Genomic DNA, 21,435 nt, shown 5'->3' with positions numbered 1-21,435 from the left:
ATAATCAATTAATTATAATTTTACTCAGAAAAATTAATTAATTGGAATCAAAACAAATGAGGTGATTGTTGTTTGAGTAACAATCATCACAAAGATGTTGACAAATTTACTGAATAGGTTAGTTTAAAGACGACTGTTCTTTTTTCCTATAGGCGCTGTCTCTTTAAATTTACCCATGATCCTTTTAGAATATTGCTCTGGATTTAGGAAGTCATTTTAGTATTACAACTCTTACAATATTATTTGTCAGTCAGTCTTTGCAATCATTGCTCAATGTTGGAAAAGGGGATCCTATGACCCTAAAAATCCTACTTCGATAGTTATACACCGTTAGTTAAACCTGTATTACTACTTCAACCTTTATAAATATTTTAGTCGCCAGTTAACATACGGGCATTCAGAAGGCTTGTTGACTAGGCTACTAGCTGAGAACGAAGTTTCTCCATTCTCGCCTAGGGGAAAGTCCCCGGACACATGGCAGAAAGTGCCCTGCGTTGGGTCGCAGTTACTCGGCTTGTGCGTTACCATTTGTAGCTAAGATGTTCCATGGAACGGAGCTTGGTACTCACGAGCCTCCTTTGTCAGTGCGATAGATATGCAAGTAATACTAGCGCATGAACAGAACGGGGCTCATTCTCAGAATGCATTTTTATGAAAATGTACCATTGGTGAAAACACTTATGCGAGCAGCTTGGATGTAGCAAAACAGAAATGACCAGCAAAAGCACAAGCATAACCACATTATCTATGTGAATGCATATGTTAGAGTGCCATCTAGTGGAGATAAGTAAAACACATACAGCTTGTATATACTCAGAATATGACAGCCAGGGTTTCAATGTCATATTCAATCATCACACGTATCCATATATTATTAGGGCTTAAAATGTTTGGTTACCTCCATTATCCATTGTAGTCATTGGTTAGGTCTAAAGCAGGTAAAAGAGTAAGAAGCAAGGATTGTACCCCAAGGGAAATACAGTAGCTCTCTGTATGTATTTGGACAGTGTTTTTTAAGCTTTATACTCCATCAAATAAATGTTGATCCACTCTATTTGACCCATTCTATTTTCCCCATTAATCGTTCAGCAAGGGAGAGAGAACAAAGACATTGGATTTCCCCATCATGGCCACTAGATGGAGTGCCGGAGCTTTTGCATCCTTTGTCCGTGTGTCAGGCTCGCATCAAAGTACATAGCCACACACATGCACGCACGCACACACACACGCCCCAAAATCTGACAATGACCTAGTTCCACCCTCTCTGAGCTGAGCTCTCTATCTCTCCCATCATTCATCATAAGTGGGCGTAGGCTAGGTAGCAGCATCACTATCACCACATCAAGCACCACACTAGGTCTGCTGCCTCCTCTCCTGCACTACAGTAGTACACTGGCGAGAGGGAGAGAAAGGGGATGAGAGATAGAGGGAGAGAGCGAGAGAGAGACAGAGTGTATGAGAGAGAGAGCGCGTGAGAGTAAAAGAAGGAGGTAGACATTGGAGGAGAGAGAAAGAGAGAGGTGTGAGAAAGATAGAGAGAGAGAGACAGCTGAGGGGAAGGTAGGGAGGAGGAAGAGAGCAAAAAGAAAGGAAGGAAAAGGAGAGAAGGGGGCTAAAGGAAGACAGGATGGCAGAGCCAGAGCTGAAATCACAGAGCAGCCTGGAGAGCTTGAAGAAGGCAGCCGAGGGCCAGGAGAAGATGGAGGGTAGGTACACCGCTACAGAATAGCACACACACACACACACACACACACACACACACACACACACACACACACACACACACACACACACACACACACACACACACACACACACACACACACACACACACACACACACACACACACAGTAGCCTAGCCTAGACACCACATGGTGCAGGGTTGCATCAGTCGCTCATAGGCTGCTGCATGATCTGGTGCAGCAATGTATGCATACATTTATGGATATATATGGATATATATATATATATATATATATATATATATATATATATATATATATATATATGTATTTGGTCATGCACAGCTATCAGGCTATTACTCAGTGAGGTGGTATGGGGTCAGCTAGGGTTTTCTAATGTAATGTGATATCTTGCAGGGATGTGGTGTGACCCCCCCATGCTGCTTGCATCCTCTTACTTTCCCTTTATGGCATAGCCTTCAGTCTATTTACCATTTGCATGTAAAATCCATGTGCTACTCAACTCCTGAACTGTCAGTGTGCCAACAATCCCTTCTCGTGAACTCTCCTCTGTACCCCCTTCTTCCCCACCCTCTCCCCCTTCCCCCCCACCCCGTTCCTCCTCCTGCAGCTGAGGCGGTTCCGGACAACCCAGACAAGCCTCCTTCGCCGGACAAGCCTCCATCCAAGCCTCTGTCCCAATCCACCATTACCGACACCGGCACCGTGGCAGCCACCACCCCTACTGCCGATGCCTCCTCCCCAGCCAAGGCAGCGGGCGGCAAGATCGAGCTGAAGCGCAGCATCACGCTCTTCAACGGTGTGGGCATGATCATCGGCACCATCATCGGCTCGGGCATCTTCATCACGCCCACAGGGGTGGTAAAGGAGGCTGGCTCGGCCGGTCTGTCGCTGGTGGTGTGGGCCGTGTGCGGTGTGGTGTCCACCATGGGCGCCCTGTGCTACGCCGAGCTGGGCACCACCATCACCAAGTCGGGTGGAGACTACACCTACATCCTGGAGGTACATGTGTATGGGGCTGGGGGGTTGTGTGTGTGTGTGTGTGTGTGTGTGTGTGTGTGTGTGTGTGTGTGTGTGTGTGTGTGTGTGTGTGTGTGTGTGTGTGTGTGTGTGTGTGTGTGTGTGTGTGTGTGTGTGTGTGTGTGTGTGTGTGTGATGTGTAATACTGCATCTGGAGCGGTTGAGATATGAGCAGAAGCCAAATCTCTGTTGTTCAGAAATGGATTAATAAAATTGTACTCTATTGTATTGTAGGTGTACGGCGAGCTGGCCGCCTTCCTCAAGCTGTGGGTGGAGATGCTGATCATCAGGCCATCCTCCCAGTACGTGGTGTCGCTGGTGTTCGCCACCTACCTGCTCAAGCCCCTCTACCCAAACTGCAGTGTGCCCGACAGTGCCGCCAAGCTCATCGCTTGCCTCTGCCTCAGTGAGTATAACCAGCACTGCCACCAGAATCGGGTGGCCTGTACATTGCAGAGATAATACTTTTTTTATATAGTGAGCTATATACAAATACTAACACACATTGACCAATCAGGTCTTTCTCAGCCAGCTGCTTGAGTAGATATTTGTTACAGCTACATCTGTATTCACTACAGTACTATTGCTGCAATACACAGGCCTCCTTTTTGTCTAATTTTGGACTATCCCTCCCGTTAAGGGACCTTTTTTTCCCTACTGATCTTCTCTCACTTCTATTTATTTTCTAAAATAACAAATGACATGAATGAAATAAAATAAATAAAAACATATGCAGTTTAGCTTTATGAGGTGCAATGATGTTCTCCCTTGCGCTTCCCTCTCTCAGCATCATTGACCTTTGTGAACTGCATCAGCGTGCGGGCTGCCACCAAGGTCCAGGACTTGTTCACTGCGTCAAAGCTCCTGGCCCTGATCATAATCATCGTTTTCGGATTCATTCAGATCGGTACAGGTAAGGAAAACCCAGTTCACACATGTACTGGTGTATGTGTGTGTGCGTTTGACACGCGTTTGACACACACTCTCCTCCTGTCTATAGGTTAGTGCTTGTTAAAGGTCTTTTGTCACGGCTTAGCTAGTTATGTGTACTTTATTAATTTGAGTTTTCACCAACAATGTCTTTATAAAATACCAAAGTGAAGCTAAAAAGGATTTTGATATTTCTATTGTAATATGTTCATAGACCTATCTGCTATGAAGGTACGCTATCTGCACCCACCTCATGAATTCATAGCAAAATAGCTTTGTATGTAAAGACAACCCACCCATCCGAGAGATATAATGTGCAGCCATCTTTTCCTTCGCACTACATCTGGTCCCGCTGCCACGCCGGCTAACATGGTGCTGCATGTAGGGTTGCCATGGAAACTAGGCGGTGAGCTTGTCGTGATGTGCTTTTCAGATTCTGAAGTCTAGAGAGGAGGACAGGGGGAAATACGAAAACACTGCCATCTGAAACTGAGGTGTCTGTTCTTTCAGGTTCCTCTCTCTAGCATCTTCTACCTCTTATGCAGATTATAAAGTTGAAGAGAAAGACAGAGGGAAAATATCCTTCATGATTATTTTTTAAACTCAGAGTAGGAGAGATAGGACCAGAATTGGTCAAGTAGGTGATCTTGTTAAAAATGAATACAAAACAAGTTTTACAAAATCTTGATGAGATTGTCATTTTGCTGTGTTGTAACACCCTTTTCATCTTATTTTAACTGTGCCTTTGATGTAGGATGACTACGAATATCCACAACTTATAAGAGTCTCATTGTTTGCCTCTACAGATGATGTTAATATATTCCAACATGGACAATAAGGACCAAATGCTTCGTTGGTATGCGCCCTCCTGCTTGTTCAGGGACAAGAGAGAGAGCGAGACAGAGAGAGAGAGAGAGAAAGAGAGAGAGAGAGAGAGAGAGAGAGAAAGAGAGAGAGAGAGAGAGAGAGATAGAGAGAGAGAGAGAGAGAGAGAGAGAGAGAGAGAGAGAGAGAGAGAGAGAGGAAAACATATGTACAGTATGCATAGCAGATTCTCTGAGTTGACATAACACATGGACCATGCAATGCTCCAAATCTGTTCCAAGTAACGGAAGCCATGCCATTTACACCTGAAATGAAGCGGTAGACAAGACAGTGGAGTAGAAAACAACCTTTTTCTTTTTCACAAAATAAAGTCAATCCTGACAGCATCTTCCCTCTCTGATGTAGGCCTCTATAGTAGGCTTAACACTGGACTGGACATTGTGTGAATAATTGAGTGGATAGATGTTTCTTATCATCGAAAAGGTCTCCCTCCTCATATTGAAATGTCAACTGCCAGACATTATGTTCTCAGTGCATCACTGGCAGACGGACTAACCCGGGGTTAGGTGTTTGGAGGGTGCAGCCTGTGTCAAAGAAAATATATTTTCTTTCATTTATTTCTCAAAATGTTATGTCTTTCATTCAAACGTAGTCACACATACAGTCTTAGGAAAAAAAGACGCTATCTGGAACCTAAAAGGGTTCTTCAGCTGTCCCCATAGGAGAACCATTTGAAGAACCCTTTTTGGTTCCATTTAAAACCATTTTGGTTCCAGGAAGAACACTTTTGGGTTCCATGTAGAACCCTTTTCATAGAGGGTTCTACCTGGAACTCAAAAGGGACAGCCGAAGAACCCTTTTGGAACCCTTTTTTCTAAGAGAGTAGCAGGTGTGCAACGGCAAAATATATTGGGCCAAATCACTGCAACAATTGTGATTTTTATTGTTGACATTCTTCGTGTGTGTGTAGACGTGTGTGTGTGTATCTACCATATTCCACGCAGCAAACATTCATGCATGTGATATACTGGCTGTACTGTTGATATTCTCAGTTCGTTGGAGTCAATCCCTTTTGCCAAGCAGTGATATCAATGCTGCTCTCTTGTCTGTGTCTAAACAGGTGATGTGCCATACCTGACACCAGAACTGGCGTTTGAAGGCAGCAAATGGGGAGTCGACAACATTGTGTTGGCTCTATACAGTGGACTCTTTGCTTTTGGTGGCTGGTAAGGCCTTTGCAACACAACTTAGGGCATGTTTACACCCAAGTCGTATTAGGTTAAAACATAGTAAAATGTTTCAAAATGTTATGCAATGGAAAGCGTAAACAAGCACTTCTTATTGGACAATTTTAAATAGTGTGCTTCCGTTTTCTTCTGTTTTGTGTCCAGTGAATACGACCCTGGTTTTGTCATCTGACTTTCATTAACCAATAAAGATTATCTGGTCATAGGATGCTTCTTATATACTATGGATGAATTTCCAGTTTTGCAGACTATAGAAGGTTGATGTTATGCTACTAATCTGATTTAATAATCTAATCTAATATTATACTTTTTATACAATGTTGTTATACTGTATAATGAATAATATTCTGTTTCCTCTCCTTTAGGAATTACCTGAATTACGTGACAGAGGAAATGATCAATCCAGAGAGGTGACTTCCCACTGGGCACAGACGTCAATTCTCAATGTCTATTCAACATTGGTTTAATGTAATTTAATTGAAATTACGTGGAAACAACGTTGATTCAACCAGTGTGCGCTCAGTGGGTTATGTGTTATGAAGGTTTTATTGAGGATTGTACAGCGTTACCACAACTACCCTGTAAATATGTCTATCACTATGTGTATGATTGTCCTCTAACATTTTGATTGTGCTTAATTGCCCTCGATTGACTGTGTTTTTCAATGTGATAATGACAGATCGTGACATTTCAGATAGCAAGAAATTCACAGTACTAGTAATTGATCAAATATCACATTCATACAATGTAACAATAGAATAATCACATTGAATACAGTCATGAAATTGCATGAAATCAAACACAAAAACAGTTGACTCAAATTGGATTGGCTGACATATTATGAGTGCTCCTCCAAGACATCATCTGTCATTGATGACCTTTGACCTTGATTCCAGAAACCTGCCACTGTCCATCATTATCTCCATGCCCATTGTGACTGTGGTGTACGTACTGACCAATCTGGCCTACTTCACCACTATCCCCCCGAGTGTGATGGTCGAGTCCGAGGCAGTAGCTGTGGTAAGGATGGCTTTATTAAAATATAATGTTTTGGGAGCAGGAAAACAGTGCGCTGATATTCCCCTTTTCATTCATAATGTGCCTGTCATTTATTTTGCTAACAAAAAGGCAACAGGGGACAGCATAATAATAGCAAAGATAAAGAGATTGAATGTGAATTGGAGTATTGAATGGAAGTGCTTTCCCATTGCAGATCTTTGGGGAGTACCATCTTGGTGTGATGTCCTGGCTCATCCCTGTCTTTGTGGGGCTGTCCTGCTTCGGAGCGGTCAATGGAAGCCTGTTCACCTCAGCACGGTCTGTATCTGTTCTACACACAGATAACCCTGCAAAGAGTGTGTGTAGATCTGTGTGTGGTTGTGTGTGTTTAATCCAGTCATTTGATACTTTAATTAAAGCCCGGAGATTGTATCAAAATGCTCAATTATGAGGGTTTGCTTGTCTGTCTCATAGGCTGTTTTATGCTGGCGCTCGAGAGGGGCAGCTCCCTGCTGCACTGGGATTGGTCCACACTGACCTCTTCACTCCAGTGCCCTCCCTCATTTTCACGGTGAGTACTGCCATTGGTCCCTAAATTGGTTTAAAATGTAAATTGTTTTCAAATTTTGAGATCCAATTTGAGAACGCACAATTGGGCAAGGCTAAAATCATAGTCATCAACTCAAGTCAATCTGGCATAGATTATTAGATGGTAAATACAGTACATCCCAAAATTTTACATAGCAAATGAATAGTAGTTATTCCCATGCAATACATTTTTTATTTTATTTTTAAAAAAGTGTCATGGTGATGCTACAGAAAAAAGGCTAATTTATAGTCAACGTACATATACAATGCAAGAATGCAATTACCTACCCCAAAATTTGACTACAGATTAGGTTTAATACATGAGCCAAATGTCTCCCTGCAGTGTTTCCTGTCCATGCTGTATGCCTTGTCCAAGGACATCTTCTCAGTCATCAACCTGTTCAGCTTCTTCACCTGGCTGTGTGTGGGCATGGCTATCGCCGGCTTGCTGTGGCTCCGCTGGACCAAGCCAGAGCTCAGGAGACCCATCAAGGTACCATTACTCTAATAAGACCCGTTTGAATACTCTTCAAATGCATCCTCCCTTTATCCCTTCCTTGAATTAATCACTGATCTGGTAGGGCTGGATTGGTGTACACCAGATGTCCTATGCATTGCTTTCAGCAGTTACTGTATGTCATGTCAGATCAGTGATTACTTTAAGGAAGTAAGGAAGGATGGATGCATTTTAAGATGATAAAACAGGGCCTACTTAAAGATGCTCTATGTAGAAATTGCTCTGCCATTTCCTGTTTGGTAAAATTCTAATAATTTGCTTAATTTTAACTTATGCGACAAGAGAATAATTGTAGCATCTAAACTGCTATGAAATATATTTTCCATAACTAGAAACATTGTATTTTCAGCAGTTTGAAGCTGGTGTACAAAACCCGAAAGTAAAAGACGCAAAAACAAAACTTAAGAATGGGAAGCATAGAAATAGCCCACATAGAACAGATCCACCGCTTCTTAGACTTGCTTTCAATGAGAATGACAGATCTATAACTCACATTTCTATGTGAATTTAGTTGGGTCACCTAAAACGCTACAATTAAAATGAGTGACCGGAGAAAGTCAAAAATAATGTTTTCCATGCAATCCGAGATAGCACGATTGAAGTGATATGAAGCCGAGTTTCTTTTAGTTTCATCCTGTAACCGTTGGGTTTGTGTACATTAATCAAATTTTCCCTGGCAGATTTGGTTGGTGGTCCCTGTGGTGTTTGTGCTGGGCTGTGTCTTTATGATCGTGGTGTCCTTCTGGGCAGCTCCCTTTGAGTGCCTGATAGGCAGCGGGATTATCCTCACTGGTATCCCCGCCTATCTTCTGGGGTACAAGTGGAAGAAGCCCCACGTTGTAAAGAAAGTCCTAGGTGAGCTGGTCATGTGGTTTCTCTGATATCTGTTACTGGCTTAGTTCAAACGTGGGTAGCACAACTGATGTACAGTATGTGGAGGCAAACTCATAAATCACAAATGCTTGAGTGTGAACTAGGCCTATATGTAATGGGTTGTCAAGGCTGGAGATACATTTGTGACCGGTTATTTGATATTACCATTAGCAGCCATTTATATTTTTGCACTTCGCAAACTGTTTTGTGTCTAAGGTTAACATCCAGTTAAATCGGTTTCCCACCGATTTACTTCTTTTTTACTCAGATAAAAACATTCCATCTTTTCCCCAAAATGAAATAAAACAAAAAGTAAAGAGGTTTAAAGGAAGAAAAAACATATAAAATACATTGAATTTTAAATCGTTACACATGTGCTTCTAAAAATGGTGCAAACTTTCCATTGGTGCAAATGAAATGTGTCCTTCGGAGTGTTAAAGACAACTAAAAAAGAAATCATGCGAAATGGCTGTTTTCTTTCCTCAGAGATCTTTACTCTGTTCTGCCAGAAGATTTTTATGTCTGTTCCAGAAGAGCGGGAAGAGAAGGAATCATCCGAAGTAGCTGAAGAAGTCGAAACAACAAAGGACGACTGAGTCAATCTTTTAGTTGGAACATTACACGATTACACTCATTATTGCTTTTGTGACAGAGTTCAATGACTCTTGGTAAAGTAGGGTTTATACATATAGGGTTTATATGTATGCATCGGTGTACATATTTTGTATTTTACATGCATTTTCATACTGTATCATCCCTTTGTACTCTCTCCAGCAATTCAATTACAGTTATTACACTTTCCAGTCGTATAGAGTACTTCAAACATCCTCACATTTTACCTTACCTAACCTTTTGTATTTTATTTTTACCTATTTTGTTCTTCAGTATTCAATAGACCCGAATTAAGATAACAAAAAGAGGAGTCAGGAAACAGACAAAATAGTCATATTTTCATCAAGTTTTGGTATGTTCCCCAGACAATCATCCAAATCTAGATAACTACACTACCGGTCAAACGTTTTAGAACACCTACTCATTCAAGGGTTTTTCTTTGTTTTTACTATTTTCTACATTGTAGAATAATAGTGAAGACATCAAAACTATGAAATAAGACATATGGAATCCCATAGTAAACAATTTTTTTTTAAACAAATCAAAATATATTTTATATTTGAGATTCTTCAAAAAGCCACCCTTTGCAATGATGACAGCTTTGCACACGCTTGGCATTCTCTCAACCAGCTTCACCTGGAATGCTTTCCCAACAGTCTTGAAGGAGTTCCCACATATGCTGAGCACTTGTTGGCTGCTTTTCCTTCACTCTGCGGTCCAACTCATCCCAAACCATCTCAATTTGGTTGAAGTTGGGGGATTGTGGAGTTCAGGTCATCTGATGCAGCACTCCATCACTCTCCTTCTTGGTAAAATAGCTCTTAAACAGCCTGGAGGTGTGTCCGGTCATTGTCCTGTAGAAAAACAAATGATAGTCCCACTAAGCCCAAACCAGATGGCGTATCGTTGCAGAATGCTGTGGTAGCCATGCTGGTTAAGTGTGAATTCTAAATAAATCACAGACAGTGTCACCAGCAAAGCACCCCCACACCCTAACACCTCCTCCTCCATGCTTTATGGTGGGAAATACACATGAAGAGATCATCAGTTCACCCACACCGCGTCTCAGAAAGACACCGCGGTTGGAACCAAAAACCTTCCATTTGGACTCCAGACCAAAGGGCAAATTTCCACCGGTTTAATGTCCATTGCTCGTGTTTCTTGGCCCAAGCAACTATCTTATTATTATTGGTGTCCTTTAGTTGTGGTTTCTTTGCAGCAATTTTACCATGAAGGCCTGATTCACACAGTCTCTTCTGAACAGTTGATGTTAAGATGTGTCTGTTACTTGAACTCTGTGAAGCATTTATTTGGCCTGCAATTTCTGAGGCTGGTAACTTATCCTCTGCAGCAGAGATACCTCTGGGTCTTCCATTCCTGTGGTGGTCCTCATGAGCGCCAGTTTCATTATAGCTCTTGATGGCTTTTGCAACTGCACTTGAAGAAACTTTCAAAGTTCTTGAAATTTTCCGGATTGACTGACCTTCATGTCTTAAATTAATGATGGACTGTCGTTTCTCTTTGCTTATTTGAGCTGTTATTGCCAAAATATGGACTTGGTCTTTTACCAAATAGGGCTATCTTCTGTATACCTCCCCTACCTTGTCACAACAGAATTGATGGCTCAAATGCATTAAGAAGGAAAGAAATTCCACAAATTAACTTCTAAGAAGGCAACCTGTTAATTCAAATGCATTCCATGTGACTACCTCATGAAGCTGGTTGAGAGAATGCCAAGAGTGTGCAAAGCTGTCATCAAGGCAATTAACATTTTTTGGTTACTACATGATTCCATATGTGTTATTTCATAGTTCTGATGTCTTGACTATTATTCTACAATGTAGAAAATAGTAAAACAATTAAGAATAACCCTTGAATGAGTATGTCTTCTAAAACTTTTGACCAGTAGTGCATATATTTCACTTTTGATTATGAGAAACACATCAATTGATTCAGGTAACTCATACAGCACATTCTGTCCTTTGATTTTGGAGTGTAATGTCCTTTATGTAATGTTAACATTATTTATTTGTGCACTGTATTGCTACAACCAGTTTTAAATTCGATGTTTGGAACACATAGTAATTTCCCATACTCAAATTCACTTTGAAACATTTTCAAATTGATTCGACAGAGCACTATTTGAAGCACATTTGTGGATTTCTACCGTGTTGTATTCTCATGTGTTGCCTTAAGATTATTGTTACACAGGTCAGTTGCTTGTATTGATACTCAACGCCCTGTTACCTCTCAGTTCCTATGTCAAACCATGCCTTCATGATATCGTTGTAAACATTGTTTTATGTTGTTCGATACAAGCAGTCGTGAATACGGCATCAACCCAGTCAACTCATTTCCTGTGTCTGAACTTTCTCCCATATATTTTGAACCATTGTATTCGGTGAAGACATTTGTATCAATGTTTTGTATTGTTTGTACTCATCAGATACCATGCCAGATGTCTGATGTCGACGTTCAGCCAACATGACTATTTCATGCTACTGATGTATATCTTTGTCATGTCAGACCAGAATTAATGTTGTGAGCATCGTAAGTGGATATTGGAGGGTCTTTTCTCTTTTGAAGGAGCGATTACTGTAAGTGCAGATCTAAGACCAGCTGTCCCTACCCCAGTCCAAACCTTGTCTCACCCCAAGTCAGACCAGTTCAAGCCAAAAGACAAAGAAAAAAAAATACCTAAATTAAATTCTGGAGGGCCTTCAGCACAAAATATTAGCACAAACATGTACATGTTACTGAATTATGGACACGATGAAGTATAGAATGTTAACTGCTCCTATTATTATAAAATATAATTTCCCCCCATTTGATTATTGAGTGGCTTGGAAAGTAGGTGCAATAGGTCAAGAGCACAATAAGTCACTGGAGTTACAGAAAGTACAAACTGTGAAGAAGCTCGACAGGCACAGAGGGAATAGAGTTTACAGGAAAATAATTTACGAATCGGATACAGGAAAAGTTTACAGATAGAGTAAATAAGGAAGTATAAGGAATAGGGAAGTTTAAATAGATTACTGATATATCTGTGTCTTGTAAGAGTATATTCATGATTGGCAGCATGAGGGAGAAACTTTTGGGGCACCTTCCAAACTTTTGTGGCCCAAAATGTATCGCACAACACAGTTCAGGTGTGTACAAAGTCTTGCGTATTATGTATTATAAAGTCTTTAATTGTATTTAATGTTATGGTAAAATACTTATTTGTTATTTGAATTGGAAGAAACAATTGTATCGCTGTCAGCTATTGTAACTTAAATGTCAGTGACCATAGCGGGTACATCTACCATTAAACTATTTTTGTTCAAATGGTCTGCGTCTTTGAAGAGAAATTAAGAAACACATTTTTGTTCACACATTTCATATTTTATTCACTGGCATAGCACGCACCCCGCAGGGGAACCCAGAAGCCCCATGAAAAAATGTGTGTAGAATAGCAAGAAATTAGCTCAGCGACTCTTGAACATCCGGACAATCCTTATCAAGCAGTAAAACTTAATTTTTATACATAATTTTTTTTATTTTGTTGCATTATTTGAGCATAACATTTACGTTTAGGGGAATTTTATAAGGAAAATATTACTTTTGGGAATTTTCCATATACTTTCAATATTATTAAGTTCCATGTCGGCTCTATGCCTGGAAATGCCCTAGTCTGGAGCATAGGATCCAAATTTTAAACGTTCCAAAAAAGCGTTTAAAATTCTAAAAACAGGCAATAATGGATATAAACTGAAAAATGATCTTATAGTTTCTGTGACTTAGAAGAATATTTCTCTTAAAACTGTGATTTCTAAAAGAAGTGTCCGGAGATGTGGTCAACTCAGTTGATTAATCAAGAAAGAGCAGGGTCAGCTATACCATAAGGACGCCTTATTCATGTCCTCATTACATGTACTGTAGTTCAACAAGATCACTAATGGTCTGTAAAGTTTTCTACTTTTGATAGATTTAAACAAACAATATTGGAATCACCATGGTCACAACCATAAACTGTCAATTCCTTCTGCTTGATAGATTATGATAGAATATGAATTTTGGTTCAAATATGTTTAATTAGGTTTTAGAGTCATAAAGCAACTGAGGAAAAAAATGAATTGCTACTGTGTTTCAACTCCGTGAAACATTAACTCCGTTAGATTTTTGTCTAACGTCAACTCCATCTGAGTGCCAAAACATCTGATAGAATGGTTATGTTTCTATTGGGGATTTTTAAGTGAATCATTTTCCATATTTTACAAATGTTTGTATTGAACTTAGATTTTTAGAGGCAAAAATACGTCTGTGTTGAGTATCTGTTATCAACTCCATCACTGATGGCTAACCCCCTTAAGATACATTTTTTGTCAATATTCTGAAACAACATTTTAATCACTGATCTGCAACATACAGTATGCTTAAACAATTGAAGTTTGTGCTGTGCTAGAGCTAAGGGATAATGTTTGCGTTAGGTTCTAAATCTAGAAAACATGCCAAAAGGCTAAAGACATGTGCCCTGGAACATTTACTAGTGCTATAAAACAAGACAAAACAAAACAAAATAAGTTTTGAGATTTGTATTACATATAGTCCCGTGTGGCTCAGTTGGTAGAGCATGGTGTTTGCAACACCAGGGTTGTGGGTTCGATTCCCACGGCGGACCAGTATGGAGAAAAAATGTATGAAATGTATGCATTCACTACTGTAAGTTGCTCTGGATAAGAGCGTCTGCTAAATGACTAAAATGTAAATGTACAGTAATTGAATAATCTAATGTTAGAATTAAACAGTCCTTTAAACACTTGTTGGATGATAATTGTAAAAAGGAAATGCTTTTTATGGTGTCTGACGGAGTTGACATAAATCCAGTTAGTTTTCATTTTATGTTTTTTTAAAATAAAAAATGTAATTTGGAGCTTGTTCCTTTACATGGCGTGATAGCTGAAACTTTGGTTTTTCAAAATATATATTGAAAATGTTGCTAATATTAAGACAAATATTTGTGGGAAAAAAGTTGAGATTGTCCCATCTTTCAAGAATCCCTGACCTCTAAAACAACATTTTCTCTCAGCCTCATGGCAAAATGTGCTTTGCTCAAACCTTGAGGGGGGCCAGCAAAACTGCGCTACGCCACTGATTTTATTGTATTTTCATTCTAATTTTCAAGGCCATTTGGGGAGTGACGCTGGAAATAAGCACAAGCTAAAGCAGGATGGTGCAATGCATCAGACTCTTGATAATACAATGTGTCAACATCTTCATTGCATCTGTTTACTTCAAATAAATAAGGATTTGTATTATTATGCACAACTTCCATGGGAAACAACGTCAGCTACTGCAGAACTCAGTAGCCACTGGATGCATACAGACAACAACCCATTATCTGAGCATAAGGGAACCCACCAAATCATGAAAAAGCATGGCACAACTAGGTAACGACAAGATAACATCTCCAAAGAAGAATATTGCCTGTATGAGGGTCTCAGAATACAACCATGATACCTAGTACTCCATGCAATATGCTCTGTTTTGACATTGTCTCTGTAATGATTTATTTCCAAAGCTAGTATCAAAGGCATGGCGCAATGAGCTCTGTGTTCATTCATTCCCAAACCGTGATAAGATTGAGGCCTGTTCTGGGTGAGGAGTTCATATCCGCCAGGGAAGGAAATTAGGATGCTGCCTCTGTGATTAGGAGCCAGTCGCGGATCTACTGAAATGTTATTTGTCACATGCTTCGTAAACAACAAGTGTAGACTAACAGTGAAATGCTTACTTACGGGCCCTTCCCTATAATGCAGAGAGAAACATATAATAATAATAATAATAATAATAACATGAGGAATAAATACACAATGAGTAGTTTGGTACTGGTACCCCGTGTATATAGCCAAGTCGATGTGCAGGGGTACGAGGTAATTGAGGTAGATACGGTATGTACAAATACAGTAGTTAGGGGTAAAGTGAGTAGGCAACAGGATAGATAATACACAATAGCAGCAGCATATGTGATGAGTCAAAAGAGTTAGTGAAAAGAGGGTCAATATAGATAGTCCGGGTAGCTATTTGGTTAACTATTTAGTAAGACTTTCTATGGGTTAAAGCTGGAATCCGCATAAGGTGAAACAGTGCCACCTTTGGCTCCCAGCACCTCTGTTATTGGAGAGAAATGTCCAGCATTGTGGTAAAAGAGTGCATTCAGAAATTATTCAGACCCCTTGACTTAATTCCACATTATGTTACTTTACAGACTTCTTCTAAAATTAATTACATTGTTTTCCTCATCAATCTACACACAATACCCCATAATGACAAAGCAAGAACTGGATTTTAGAAATGTTAGCAAATTTATAAAAAAAAAAAAACAGAAATACCTTATTTACATAAGTATTCAGACCCTTTGCTATGAGACTCAAAATTGAGCTCAGGTGCATCCTGTTTCCATTGATCATCCTTGAGATGTTTCTACAACTTGATTGGAGTCCACCTGTGGTAAATTCAATTGATTGTACATGATTTGGAAAGGCACACACCTGTCTATATAAGGTCCCACAGTTGACAGTGCATGTCAGAGTCAAAACCAATCCATGAGGTCGAAGGAAGTGTCCTTAGAGCTCCGAGACAGGATTGTGTAAAGGCACAGATCTGGGGAAGGGTACCAAAACATTTCTGCAGCATTGAAGGTCCCCAAGAACATCGTGGCCTCCATCATTCTTAAATTGAAGAAGTCTGGAACCACCAAGACTCTTCCTAGAGCTGGCCGCCCGGTCAAACTGAGCAATCGGGGGAGAAGGGCCTTGGCCAGGGAGGTGGCCAAAAACCCAATGGTCACTCTGACATAGCTCCAGAGTTCCTCTGTGGAGATGGGAGATTCTTCCAGAAGGACAACCATCTCTGCACCACTCCACCAATCAGGCCTTTATGTTATAGTGGCCAGACGGAAGCCACTCCTCCGTAAAAGGCACATGACAGACCACTTGGAGTTTGCCAAAATGCACCTAAAGACTTTTAGACCACGAGAAACAAGATTCTCTGGTTTGATGAAACCAAGATTACTCATTTCTGTTAAGGTTAGGCTATTAGTTTCATTATTGCAATAATTCATTGATATTAAATAAAGATGATTGTTTGAAGAAATGACAAAGTCTCTCTCACTTGATTAGAATATTCCACGACAGTGGCCCAGCCAGAGCCCAGACTTTTCCGGAGAGACCTGAAAATAGCTGTGCAGCGACGCTCCCCATCTAACCTGACAGAGCTTGAGAGGATCTGCAGAGAAGAATGGGAAGAACTCCCGAAATACGAGTGTGCCAAGCTTGTAGCATCATACCCAAGAAGTCTTTAGGCTGTAATCACTGCCAAAGGTGCTTCAACAAAGTACTGAGTAAAGGGTCTGAATACTTATATAAATGTGATATTTCAGTTTTTTTGGTTAGTTTTTTTGCAAAAATGGCTATAAACCTGTTTTTTACTTTGTCATTATGGGGTATTTTGTGTAGATTGATGAGGGGAGAAAAAGATGTAATACATTTTAGAATAAGGCTGTAATGTAAGAACACGTGCAAAAAGTCAAGGGGTCTGAATATTTTCAGAGTGCACTGTATTCTGCTGTTCTATCGCGCATGCAATAACATACAAGGGGAAAAAAATCAGTGTTGGTGTTTTGAAGTAACTTATTTATTCTTGTAATATCCCAAACGAGTATGACAGTTTCACCAAGTACAGATTCCAGCATTAAAGGGGGGCTGAACTAAAATAACAAATTCTCTAGTTGAAAACAGGCTATGTGGCATCAACAGTAGTCTTAAACATGAATTGTAGTCCCAAAATGGGCATAAAAAATATAAGTAGAACTTTAGTTATAATGTCAGTATTTTTCAAAACAGAGTTTTGTGAGATTTAAGGAACAGGGGACGTCACCGTTTTCCTTCGGTTGGGTTTAGATTTCAATCCTGCCCACATGCCCACTATGGGACTGCTGCCTGGCACGGCCGGACGTTATGCTCATAGCCGCGGGACCAAGGGGTGCTGAGGGTGCTGCAGCACCCCCTGAAAAATCTGAATCAAATGTATTTTTTCTATATTTTTTTTCTATTTTTCTATTTTCATAATTATTCCCAAAAGTGGTGCACTGGGCTTCTATTAGTCCTGTATTAGCGGACCAATATTGCCGTCTGTAGTGTGGTCCCCCCAAAAATGTCAGCATGGCCTTCCCGTTGCTACACCTATGCTTCCTCTGGACCAGGCCCTAATCCTCAAAAGAGGAAGCGGCGGCGAAAAAGAGGTAGGCGAGGCGGCCTCCTAACGTTGGCGAATGTGCAGTCACTGTAGAACAAACTGGATGACCTCTGTTCGAGATTATCCTATCAATGGGACCTGAAGAACTGTAATATTCTATGTTACTCAGAGTCTTCACTGAACAAGGACACGGATAATATATTTCTAGTGGGTTTCTCCATGCATCACCTAGACTGAACGGCAGGCTCGGGTAAGCTTAAGGGGGAGGGGTGTCTCTTTGTTTAAAGCTGGTGGGCGATCTCTAATGTTAGAGAAGTCTCTGTTTTTTGCTCGCATATGTTACAATAACTTATGATAAGTTGGAGACCATACTATTTACCAAGAGAGATTTCATCTATATTTTTTGTAGTTCTCTATTTACCACCACAAACTGATGCTGGCACTAAGCTGTTTGGGCCATAAGCCTACAAGAAAATGCACATTCAGAGGCGGTGCTTCTCGTGTCCATTGATTTTAATGCAGGGAAACTGAAATCTGTTTTACCTCATTTTTACCAGCATGTCACCTGTGCAACTAGAGGTGACAAAACTCTTGATCACCTTTACTCCACTCACAGAAACACATACAAGGCTCTCCCTCACCCTCCCTTTGGCAAATCTGAACAATACTCTATCCTCCTGATTCCTGCTTACAAGCAAAAACTCAAAATGGAAGTACCAGTGATATGCTCAATAAGGGAGTGGTCCGATGAAGTGGATGCTAAGCTACAGGATTGTTTTGCTAGCACAAACCGGAATATCTTCTTGGATTCATCCAATAACATTGAAGTTTACCACCTGAGTCACTGGCTTCATTAATAAGTTAATCAACAACGTCGTCCCCACAGGGACCGTATGTCCATATCCCAACCATAAGCCACAGGCAAAGCGTCAATACAGGACTAAGAGGGTATCCTAGTAAGCCAGCTCTGACGCAAGGCCGCGGAGGGTCAGACCAGGACGCATACTCAGGGCATGTGCTGATCAGCTGGCAAGTGTTTTACTGATATTTTCAGCCTCTCCCTGACCCTCTCTGTAATACCTTCAGACCGCCATAGTCCCTGTGCCCAGGAACACCAAGGTAACCTGTCTAAATGACTATCGCCCCGTAGCACTCACATCTGTAGCCATGAAATGATTTGAAAGGCTGGTCATAAACAACATCATCCCAGACAACCTAGACCCATTCCAATTCGCATATTGCCCCAACAGATCCACTATTGCACTCCACACTGCCCTCTACCACCTGGATAAGAGGAACCTATGTGAGAATGTTGTTCATTGACTACAGCTCAGCATTCAACACCATAGTGTCCTCCAAACTGATCACTAAGCTCAGGACCCTGGGACTGAACACCTCCCTCTGCAATTGAATTCTGAACTTCCTGACGGGACGCCCCCAGGTGCTGAGGGAAGGCAACAACACATCCGCCACGCTGACCCTCAACACGGGGGCCCCTCAGGGATGCTTACTTAGTCCCCTCCTGTACTCCTTGTTCACCCACGCCAGCGTGGCCGCGCACGACTCCAACATCATCATTAAGATTGATGCCGACACAATGGTGCTAGGACTGATCACCGACAACGATGTGACAGCCTATATGGGGGAGATCAGTGAGATGGCCGTGTGGTGTGGAAACGGAGGTCTGAGCACGCCCACGTCCACATCTACAGGGCTGTAGTGGAGCGGGTTCCTTGGTGTCCACATCACAAAGGAATTACCATGGTCCACATACAGCAATACAGTCGTGAAGAAGGCACGACGACGCCTCATCCCCTTCAGGAAGCTGAAAAGATTTGGCATTGGCCGGCAGATCCTCAAAGTTTTACAGCTGCATCATTGAGAGCATCTTGACTGTCTGCATCAGCGCTAGGTATAGCAACCGCAAGGCGCTACACAGGTTAGTGTGTACGGTCCAGTACATCACTATCCAGGACCTCTATACCAGGCAGTGTCAGAGGAAGGCCCTAAAAAATGTCCCTCCAGTCACCCAAGTCATAGACTGTTCTCTCTGCTACCGCACGGCAAGCGGTATCGATGCACCAAGTCTGGAGCCAACAGGACCCTGAACTAATATCTAATATTTAAACATTTATACATCTACTTTTAGATTTGTGCGTTGTTGTGAATTGTTAGATACTGTACTACTGCACTGTTGGAGCTAGGAACACAAGCATTTCGCTACACCCACAATAACGTCTGCTAAATATGTGTATGCGACCAATACAATTTGATTATATTTGAGAACAGCTTATACCCCTAAACCATAAGACTGCTAAATTGTTAGCGAAATGGCTACCCGGACTATCTGCATATACTTTTTTCTATTACAGCATATTAGATGACTGTCATTCATATTCCATTCACCCAGTTCAACAGAACATCAATAGGTTTAGGCTACTGTATGATACTCGAATGTTCCCTATACCCATCATGAGGTTGCTACAAACTAGCCTATGAATGAAAGTTTACAAAGTAGGCGCACACAGGTCAAGACAGGGACACATTCAATACTGCCTTTCACACTCTTGCCTGCATCTAGCTGATCTAGGTTGTAATCATTAGTCCAACAGTTGCAAACGAAAATATCTACTGGACAAATTCAGGTATGTTTATCCCCGTTTCGTTCCGTTTCCTTCCGTTTTTTAACAGAATCGGCAGAATGAATACACCCCTGATCACATGTAAATAGTTTGATGTAACTTTAGCTAATATGGTGACAACGATGTAGGCTGTGTTTAGCGGTTATCTTGTGAAGGTTTGGCTTGGAAATGTTTTTCCTCCTGGTCACAGACAGCTGATGTGTTGTGCATTGAAGTCCACAAGCGAAGGGAAAAGGAGAGGAGAGCGCGTAGATGCAAAAGGAATAAAATGAGCTGTTTGTATGTTGCTGCTATGAAAGTAAAGTCAACACAGCTAATAGAACTAACGCATTAGTAAACCCGCTGCAATTATGCAGTACAGTGTACAGTCAGTAAGCAGTTTAGCAGTTACATCAGCAGGTCCCGGTGACAACAAATTAGTAAAACCTAAAGCTTACCTTGACTTGGAAGAGTTCCAATGTTGGATAGTCATAGCCAGCTAGCTATCATAACATCCCTCTGTCTGAGCCTATTGCTAGCTCTCTCTCTCTCTCTCTTGCTTCTCGTTCATTATTTAAGAAATTATTTTGTTCAAAACTTCAACTATTGTCTTTCTCTCTCTTTGAGTCAATTACTCACCACATTTTATGCACTGCAGTGCTAGTTAGCTTATGCTTATGCTTTCAGTACTAGATTCATATTCTGATCCTTTAATTGGGTGGACAAAATGTCAGTTCATGCTGCAAGAGCTCTGATAGGTTGGAGGACGTCCTCCAGAAGTTGTCATTATTACTGTGTAAGTCTATGCAAGGGGGTTAGAACCATGAGCCTCCTAGGTTTTGTATTGAAGTCAATGTACCCAGAGGATGACGGAAGCTAGCTCTCCTCCAACATACCATGGTTCCACCCTACAGTGTGCTGTTGAGTCTGCTGTAGACCTTCCTTGCAAAACAATGTGTTTTAATCAATTATTTGGTGACTTGAATATATTTAGTATAGATTTATCTTTAAAGGACCACTTAAAGAAATGTTTCCCTCTTTAAAAAAAATGAAATTGACTGAGGAGGACGGTCCTCCCCTTCCTCCTCTTAGGAGCCTTCACTGGTATATGTACATATCTACCTAAATTACCTCCTACTCCTGCACATGGACTCAGTACTGGTACCCCGAGATTATAGCCACGTTATCGTTACTCATTGTGTATTTATTCCTTGTGTTATTATCTTTCTATTATTTTTATGTTTTTCTCTCTGCATTGTTGGGA

The 21,435-nt window shown here is 41.0% G+C and overlaps 1 protein-coding gene across 1 annotated transcript; it reads left to right on the top strand.

Moving 5' to 3' along the window:
* The first annotated feature begins 1,532 nt into the window (after positions 1-1,532).
* LOC115166038 (large neutral amino acids transporter small subunit 1) lies at positions 1,533-9,756 on the top strand. The gene is made up of 12 exons (XM_029719664.1): positions 1,533-1,706; positions 2,315-2,706; positions 2,959-3,130; positions 3,512-3,637; positions 5,600-5,705; positions 6,092-6,136; positions 6,623-6,746; positions 6,940-7,043; positions 7,200-7,296; positions 7,657-7,806; positions 8,511-8,685; positions 9,190-9,756. The coding sequence occupies exons 1-12, from the start codon at positions 1,628-1,630 to the stop codon at positions 9,297-9,299; spliced, it is 1,680 nt and encodes a 559-aa protein (XP_029575524.1). The 5' UTR covers positions 1,533-1,627; the 3' UTR covers positions 9,300-9,756.
* Positions 9,757-21,435: the final 11,679 nt, after the last annotated feature.

Source organism: Salmo trutta, chromosome 28, assembly GCF_901001165.1.
Source record: "Salmo trutta chromosome 28, fSalTru1.1, whole genome shotgun sequence".
Classification (NCBI taxonomy): Eukaryota; Metazoa; Chordata; class Actinopteri; order Salmoniformes; family Salmonidae; genus Salmo; species Salmo trutta.
Note: the sequence above shows the minus strand (reverse complement) of the source record. Positions and strands in the feature narration are given on the sequence as shown.